The sequence below is a fragment of the Apis dorsata genome, unplaced genomic scaffold (genome assembly GCF_000469605.1).
Source record: "Apis dorsata unplaced genomic scaffold, Apis dorsata 1.3 scaffold_10, whole genome shotgun sequence".
NCBI classification, from domain to species: domain Eukaryota; kingdom Metazoa; phylum Arthropoda; class Insecta; order Hymenoptera; family Apidae; genus Apis; species Apis dorsata.
Window position 1 is genome coordinate 533,492 of NW_006263313.1, and position 9,739 is coordinate 543,230.

At 29.0% G+C, this 9,739-nt stretch overlaps 1 protein-coding gene across 1 annotated transcript; it reads left to right on the plus strand.

The window, feature by feature from the left end:
* The first annotated feature begins 1,888 nt into the window (after nt 1–1,888).
* LOC102671690 (hemicentin-1-like) lies at nt 1,889–9,287 on the plus strand. Its single transcript, XM_006607706.2, has 6 exons — nt 1,889–2,709; nt 4,137–4,266; nt 6,479–6,678; nt 7,164–7,484; nt 7,898–8,389; nt 8,547–9,287. Exons 1-6 carry the CDS (start codon nt 2,343–2,345, stop codon nt 9,092–9,094), a joined length of 2,058 nt encoding a protein of 685 aa, XP_006607769.1. The 5' UTR covers nt 1,889–2,342; the 3' UTR covers nt 9,095–9,287.
* Nucleotides 9,288–9,739: the final 452 nt, after the last annotated feature.

Consider the following 9,739-nt stretch of genomic DNA (forward strand, 5'->3'; position numbering starts at 1 on the left):
TAAAAATGAAGGAATTCGTAATATTTTTTTCTCATAAGAAAAACTTGTTTTCCCAAAAATTAGTTCGTAGTTATAATGAATTATCTAAATTAATTCTTGAATTTTTTTAATAGTTTATATTGATCATTATAATCTCATCAAAGTGACTATGTCGATAAGATGAATGAATGAGTAAATCAATTAACAGCTTATTAGCACAGTCATTAATATTTATCTTCACAATAAAATTATTCATCGACTTCTTGAAATTGTTTTATTAAACTATCGATTTATCAATGATTTATTAAATTATAATAATTAAATATATAGTAATATATATAGTAACATTATAAAATAATAATACTACTAATTAATATATTATAATAACACTATAAAATGTAAATTATTTTTTAAAAAAAATATATTGTAATACATTCTCTTAATTAGATTTTGACATATATTGGAAATAAAAAATAAAACATATCTCTATCGGTAATTTATTTTAATTCATATAATAGATTAATAGATATAAATATTCCGTTTTAATCTTTAAAATGTGAAGATGAATCTAAAAATGCAATAAATCATTAAATGTTACATATTTCCTTCTTTAAAACTTATCTATTAGTTAAATTACATTTAATATTGATTTGTAAAAATCCGAAATTTCATTGTGATAAGTTTGGGGATCAATTGAAGAGGGCGTGATGATGGTTTATGCTAGGTAAGCGCAAAATAAAGAGTACGTAGAACAAATGGGCGGCTAAACTCGCCATAGCATGGCATAATGATAACACGCTCGAATAATAAGGATAGCCAACAGAGGAGACAGGGTTGGATACGCACGCGTGGGTCTGCGTTTGGGGCCCGTCTTCCGCTTCCATTCCGGTGAATGTTCTGGCTTTAACTCTGGTTCAGTTCCACTATGTGCTTATAGCATTGTACTCTGACGTCCTAGATATACTTGATTTTGTGTACGAGACTGTTTTCTTTTCTTGTTTCTCAGGCATCGTCCGCTTCCCGTGCATGATCCACCTATTCTTCAAATTATAATTTTCAACAACTTAATACTCTATTCGATAATTTGCTTTTATGAATACATTTGAAAAGAAAAAAGTGATTTGTGAAAGAAAATCTAATTTTTTTTAATGGAAAATTTTATTCCTTTAAATTTATGATTGTGATTGTGATTTAAAAGAATTTTCCACTTAAAATTTTAAGAAATCAGACATAAAAATAAAAATATGGAATAAATAAAATAAATAAAAAGTGAGAAAATTTGTAAGAATCATGGTGACATATAGATAACAGATGTGTTAAAAATTATATGAAATAGAATTCAATTTTCCGCTACAAATGATAATGAAAGTGATGGCCGTTATAATCTATGAAAGTTTTAATGAAATCAAACATTATTCGATCTAATCCAGGCTATTTTATTTATGGAAGTATAAAAGTTTGTATTTTCTAAAAAATATTTTGAATTTATACAAATATTTTGTTTTGCGTAGCAAAAAAACGCAAAAAAAATTTGAATTTTATAAGGGATGTAAAAATGTTTCAGTTAACTACCGATGATGGCGCTACAAGTTCTATGCTGTCACGGAGTTTCATTCGAATTTCACAACAGTTCACGCACACTTCGTCTCATATTCTTCAACGGAAAGATTCTCAATGTTGGTTATAAACTATTAGATCAATTATGAATATTAATGTCTCCGTCGAAACTATAATTTTGAATCTTCATATTAATTTTTATTGAATGTGATAACATTTAAATTTTGTGTTTTATATTCGAGTGTTTAATATTTTGTGTTTTAAATTCCATCAAACTGAAGTGTAGTGAAAATATTTTATCAAAAGGAGATTTAAAAAATTTAAATTTTAAAATTGATAAACAAATATTTTAAAAAATTAAAATCATTAATTAATTATAAATATGAAAGAAATATAAATATTGTTACAAATATATAAATATTGTTACGTTCGTTATGTTTTCGAAATATTTTATCTTCGATTCGTTCGGCGCCAATTTTTTATGCCGCTCAGAAATCGATTCATCGATCGATTTATAATATGATATCGAATAATTTCATATAACATCGATTATTTCAACGAACTTAAAAACCGTTATTTGTGATACAGTTTACAACGAACTTATTTCAACAAAATATAATAATATTGTATAATAAGAAATTCATCTCGAAATAGAATCGATACTAAAAACAAGTATCAAAATATTATCGATAATGAGTATTCCAAAGAATCAAAGCTAACATTATATGTAAATATATAATAAAATTTTTAGAAACAAAATTCTAAAAAGTACCGATACTTATCTAATCATAATTACAATCTTCAAAATGAACTTCATTTATTTTCAAAGCATTACTGTGATCATATTTATAATCACTGCTCGCATTAATGCTGAGCAAAGATTCGCAGAGACTCCAGCATTATATCAAGAAGTTTCCTCCGGTGATGATGTGCAATTACGATGCAAAGTGCAAGACAAACGAGGTCAGTGTATTTGGCAAAAAGACCGAAAACCAGTAGGCATGCATCCGGATAAATATGAATGGGCCAGTGGACGTGGTAGTGATTGCACCCTCCTTATCAGAAGAGCCTCCCTTGATTTCGATGATGGCTATTGGGAATGTCAGGTTACTTCTGGCGATTTTACGCGACAGGATGCATTAACCTCTTTACCATCTCGTCTTTTAGTTAGAGGTAAGATTTGTTCGATGAGTGAATAATTGATGAACTTTGAATAATTAAAACTTTTAAAATAAATTGACGGTACTTAATAATAGAATTGGGATCAATCGTTGCTAGAGAGATTAATTCTTATGTTCTCGCAAGTTTGTAACAATTGAATAATTCCATATAAAATATATAAAAATTATATTTTTATGTTATTCTTATAATCTCTTTTTTTTGTAGTTGTTACTCAATTTATTTACTAATTATTTCATATTTTTAATTATTTTTTTCATTATTTGTTTCTTTTCTTTTTTTTTTAATTTATTTCAAATATTTTTTTTCTATATTACTTTTATATTTCTAATTTTTTTTTCAGTATTCGTTCATTAATATAAAACATCATATATTAGATACTGAAGAAAAATCTCTGATTTCCTAAAATGTTCTTTTTTTTTATATTCACTGGTCTCTAATGCCATATGAATAATATCATGCTTTGAAAAAACTTCCTCTTCACTATATCAAACGACTACCGACTAAATTTCCCAGACTTGTATCAGACCAAGAATTTTTTCACCCACTTAAGAATCTTCGATACCAGCTTGTATGTGTGCACGATATTATCATCTTAAAATAGCCCTCTTTCTAAAAAAAAAAAAAAAAAAAAAAAAAAAAAAAAAAGGAACAGATTGCCTGCTTTTTCTAACGAAAAATCTATGTCTGGGAAATTACTTCAAGTTTATATTAACCCGGTAAACCAATTTTTCTAAAAACACGGTTAAAATTACTGTTTCTAATGGATCGCATATTAATGTAATATACTTAAGTGGCAATTATGAAATCAAAAGAGATTACTGTAATGATCTTCAACGTTCCGCGAAACGTTAAAGCGTAAAATAAGTGTGTACACTTAGTTTTAACGCAACGTTGCATTTTTACGTCACTAGAGAAATATCGCTTTCCTCGCCGTGAGTGATCCTTGACGAATCATATGTATGGCTAATCAGATTCTGACGCCTTCTCAATGGAACGATGTAGATTTGGCGGTGCTTGAAATTTACTAAACACGGGCACGATATGATGTAACGAGAACCAGACGTTCTACTTTTCTTTTTCCCATTTTGGATTTTTGCAACAAAATTTCAAATTTAATGATGCAATTTTCTGCCAAATTGAATTTACAAGTCCAATATTTATTACAATATATTATAATACAATAAGTAATAATTTCTATTGATTGAAAAATAAGGAAATTATTATATGAATATTAATCATTATGTGTATAATTTTTAATAAATTATGAAAATTTTTATTTATTATTGATGTAATATGAAGAGAAATGAAAGAATGAAAGTAAAATTAAATACAATCATTGTTAAGAGAAGAAATTTCTATTTTAAAGTTTCTATTTTATGTTATTATGAAATGTATGAATTTTTCTGTATGAATTTCAGTAAAACCCCGAAAGCCACGGTTGGAATACGGAGGGACAATTTTAAATTCCGCCCTGACTTTAAGGGAAGGTCAGGAAGTTACCATTTCCTGTGTATCAAGATATGGAAACCCACCAGCCCTTATCAAATGGTGAGTCTAGTTAATTTCTTTTCAAAGGCTAAATTTAATCCACACATATAATTATTTCAATAAATATCATATATATAAAAATCATTAAGATTCCGTTTTTTAAACTTTAATTTATAAATAGCAATTTTATCAAGATGATGAGACGAAGAAGTGCATTTTTGTCAATTCACTTTTCGTTTCCTCTCATTCATTTCAATTATACTCAACAATAAAACACTTGTAGAACGATATTAATTAAATTCCTATTGTTTTTGCAACGACTTACATTTAGAATTATGCTAACTGTAGATGAAATTATATTATTATCTTCTATAAATAAATTTACATAAAAAGATTAATAAGGGATATTGATAAACCACAAGAATTAAATTAACATAATTCTGTTTTATCATAAGATCAATCAGATCGTAGAATATTTCAAGAGCAACAAAAAAAAATTTCCTAAAAAGTTTCCTCGTTTCTGTGACTAAACACCGATGCATTCTTTATCTCCACAGATTTTCTACTTTCATGAAAATACAGTTTCATCAAGAGATGTAAAAAACGCAATTCACAAAGGCAATAGATGAAATAAGAAGCTATAATACGGTGTTTGTGCAGCAGAGAAGTTTGCCAGCAACTTTTTTTATGTCATGGTCTAGTGATCAGTTAGCCACACCTCATCTAAATTCTTATAACATAAAACTCACTCTATACTGATCATCACGTTTGCATGAGCAGCGTTACAATTTCCACGATCCCCTAGCATTTGTGAATGCACGTGTTATAACGCGATGTAAACATATTCTCATCTGACTTTAAGATGATAAATTATCGTAATTGCGGATTATAAATTATCGCTTTTATTTCATTATCTTTAATATAATCGTTAAAGTTATATTAATAGAATTAGAAACTCGCATAACTTCCAAGTCGAAAAACATAGTTAATTAATTGGATAATTAAGTAATTGGATATGTGGAATCATAATTGTATTGTTTCTCTTTGAAAAAAGAAATTTTCTATAGTCAAGTTTTATTGTTAAAGATCATTAATCGATACTTAGAAAGCGCAAACGATTTAGTTGAAAGAGGAAATCGTACAAATGGGGGACAAGTTTCACTGGTAATTGTCCGTGAATCGAATCCGATCCGTTTCATTTTTCATGGAATATCTCTCAAATATTTAATACTCACACAAAAAAAAAAAAAAGAAAAAAAATATTCTCTCTTCTTTGAAATTCATTTTCCGAAATAAATTTTTTCTAAAATGATGAAATTTATAACAATTCTTTTTCTAAAATAAAAATAAAACCAATATATCCAATAAAACAAACAAAAAATTTAAATAATTAATTCATTTAATTCATTATATAAAAATTTAAAATATTCTATTTTTTTTTCTATTAAATTAAAAATGTTTCAAATGCTAATCAAATTTTTCTTTTGATCAAATTTTCATTCAAATTCATAATTTTTTGCTATTTTTTATATCTTTTGTAATATCAACGCCTGCAAAAGAGCAACTTGTAGCAACTTACTCTACAACTCATATAATAGATGCTTATGTTAGCAAGCATTTTTTTCGCAGAAATGAATCGAATATGGAAAGAAGAAAGTTAGAACAGTAATTTCACACTTTGTCTTGCACTCCCAGAAGTTATGTTGTGACTATTGTAACGGAGCAAGCTTCCAACGATTCTTTTACAACCTTTAATAGGCATGCTGTCTATTTTGTCGTTTCTTATATTTTTTTTTTTTTGACTCTCTGTCTCGTTTCCTTTGCTTCGTTGCACTGAAGATACAGTGGCAATCGTAATTATGCAGATTGTAGTCGTAGAAGCGGAGAAACTAGCTGCAGGCATAGTCGCCCCGTGAATCACTCTAGAAAGAGTATAAACCTTGAATATCGATATTCGTGAGAAATTCCTAAATGGCTTTCCGGAAACTTGAACATAATTGCTTGTTTAAATATAGTGACAAAATTTTTCAATCAATAATATAAGAATTTGTTATTGAACGTGTAGAAAATTTTGTATTGAATTTAATTAATTTTTGCTTGATTATAATTTTCCTTTCTCTTATTTCTACTTTTGAAGACTCTTCTGAGATTTTCATATAGTGAAAAATATATTTGTAAAAAATTTTTCTAATAAGAATAGAATATATATTTTATTAAAATATAAAATAGAAATTTTCAAATACAGATAATAATTATTTGTTTCTTTATACAGGTATATAGGAGGAGACGAAATAGAACCTTTGAGAGAACAAACGAATGCAACGGAAGTGGACAGTCCAAAAACTTCAGCAGCCCACAGTCTTCTCCGAGTTCGTGGACAAAGGGAGAACCATGGTCTGCCGATTCAGTGCATCACGATGCATCCATCCAGTATCGTTCCAGCTTCTGCGGAAACACGATTGGATGTGCATTGTATGTATATTTCACGTACTTTTGTACAAGTATAGACAAATTTTTACTTATACAGAATGGAAACAACTGCGTTTGTAATTCACGCTACACTTCACTTTTAACTATTCTAGTGAATAGATTCGAAAATCTCTTGATGAAATGATGTATACGACGAGTAATGATGGTAATCCCTTCCCTTAAAATAAAGTAAAAGTTAAACGAAAATGTGAATTTTTAACAATTGAAATTATGAAGATGATTCGACGAATTTGTATTGTTTTTTAAAAATATTGAAAAAGAATAATTCTACATCAGAATTATATTATACAAGATTTTCTCAAAGGTGGATTTCTAGTCTCTTTATAGAAATTATAAAGAAATGTATTTTGCATCATATCTATATGTTAAAATCTTGTAAATTTTATATACAAAATTAAAAAAAATTAACTATATTTTTTATTGTCTCTTAAAAAGAAATTATTGTTAAATTGCACATTAATTTTCAGATTCTCCTGAAGTGAGATTAGAGACGAAGCCACGACTTCTAGTTTCAGCCCTCGAGGATTCGGCCAGTTTTATGAGCCTGAAATGCTTCGCGGACGGCAATCCCAGCGGAACGATCAAGTGGTTCAAGGATTCAACTCCCATCGCGGTAACAAGCAACATAGTAACGTTGATGCTAAACAGAACGCAGCAGAACGGCACGATGACCGGCTCCGAGCTAAGATTCGAGCCGGTCAAGAGAAACGACGCTGGTCTCTATTCTTGCAAGGCGGTCAACATTATTGGTGAAAGCACCGCGGCTAACTACAGGCTGGATGTACAATGTTCGTAGTCCGACTTTTACTGTGTTATCTACTTTTTTCTTTTTTTTTTTTCCTTCGTGAACAACAACAGTGATCAGTTATGAGAACACGTCAATTTGACTACTTTCCTTGACTAATGGCCATTCTTTATATCTTAACCGCTTTTCAAAGAAGGAAAAGATAGAGCAATGATAGAACAATAATATGCTCGATGTGAACATTTGCTCGTCACTTATTATAGTGGTATCATGATTTGCTTAAATTAACAGTTATTAAATTATTCTCTGTAATCAATTTTAGAAATTATGATTTCTTTTGTAATCTTGTTTTAGTTAGTTATTTCTCTAAATAGTAAATTTAGAAAGATTTTTCTCTAAATATCTATAGAGAATGTATATCATTTTAAATCTATGTTTGAATTTTTTATTTTTTAGATGGACCGAGGTTAAATTCAGAAGATCCTGTTCATAATAATACCATTAAAAAATTCGAAGAGACTACTCTACTCGGTACAAGTTTAGAACCTTTTGAGTGTACAGACTTTGAAGCAAATCCTCCAGCTCAATACCGATGGATGCATCTTCGTGGTGGCGTAACAGAGACCATCGAGAATTCATTGCAGCCCAAAGATGGTGGTAAACGATTGCGTTTGGAGAATGTAATGTGGTCCGACGAAGGAGAATATCGATGTGTGGCATTCAACGTGATCAACGGAGTGCGGAGAGAAATGCCCAGCGATGCTCGTTATTTGCTTCACGTAACCGGACCTCCTGAGATCCAGGCGAGGCCTTCTTCCGGTGGAAAGGGCATTTACGAGTCGCTAGGATGGGCTGGCGAACCGGAACATATTTTGAAATCTCGTTTCTGTTCGAGGCCTCCGCCTAGACTCGTTGCTTGGCAATGGGGAAGCTCACATATCAGAGCTGGTAAATTCAAAATCATCATTTATCAATGAATCATTTGATGGAGATGTTAGAATTTAGAAAAATTTAATCGATATCTCATTTTTTTTTCTTTAAAAATAAGAAATTAAATTTATAAAGAATATCATTAATTATTCGTCAATTAATTTTTTCTGTTCAGGTGAAAGTATTCATCCAAAATATGAAGCATTGTCATTAGAGCATATCAAAGAAAACGAAATACCAACAAATTGCTATTGGGCAAAACTGGTAATCAAAGACCTCCAAACAGAGGATGCTAGAATATATACCTTGTTAGTAGAAAGTGAAAAAGGCAGAGATTCCACTAATATCAAATTAATTATTCGTGATCCAACGGAGATGAGAGTAATTGCAGCAGCAGCTGCAGTAGGATTATTGTTTCTTCTTCTTTTAATATCCATTGCTGTGTATTCAGTGTTAAGATTAAAAAGTAGACAATATCGTCAAGAAGAAGAAGAGGGTAGTATTGCTGCAGACGCATTTTATAGTAATACACCTACGACAGACAGACAAAAAAATGTGAACTTGTCTCAGAATAAAGAATATACAAGAAAAACGAACTCAGAGGGTGGATTGGCTGTCACATATGACTATGATCAGATCACAAAGCAGGTGCGCGCCATAAGTCCAGAAGCGTTAAAAGTCAGACGGGCACCAGCTGTTCTTCAACCACCAACCATTGTGTAATTGTTAATGTGTCCATTGCCATGATGATTATTAGTAACAATATATCCCATTTTATTGTGGCCTGCCTGTTATATGCCGGTTATATTATGTAAACTCATTCTTATTGAAAATTTTTTTTATTATTTATGATTAAAAATATGAATTTTTTTTAGTGTAAATTACTAATGATATCATTGTAAAGTTTATTTTTTTTAAATTAATAAATGTGATAATTTTATTATAAATATTCATTATAATATTGAATATTGAAAGTTTGATTGATTTTAAGAAATTTTGTTTTATTTTGTAGAATTTAAATTATTCGTTGTTATTACTATTGTTGCATTTGAGATTTGTTTTAAGCTTTATTAAATTTTATTTACATAATAAGTAAATATGGAAATCTGTAAAATCTGTAAAATCTTTGTGCAACATAAGTTTGGTGAATTCAAATTATATCTTTAGCATTTGTGTAATTGATCTCTTTTTTTTTTTATTATAATATTTTTTTATTAGAATAAAAATATTTTATTTTTTTTGTAATTCTCTTGTATTGATATTTAGTTTTGCAATTATATTTTTATGTAAAATAGAGATAATACCAAATAAATATGTGTATATATTAAATTATTAAAAAGAAAATGTCGTTTAATATTAGGAAATATT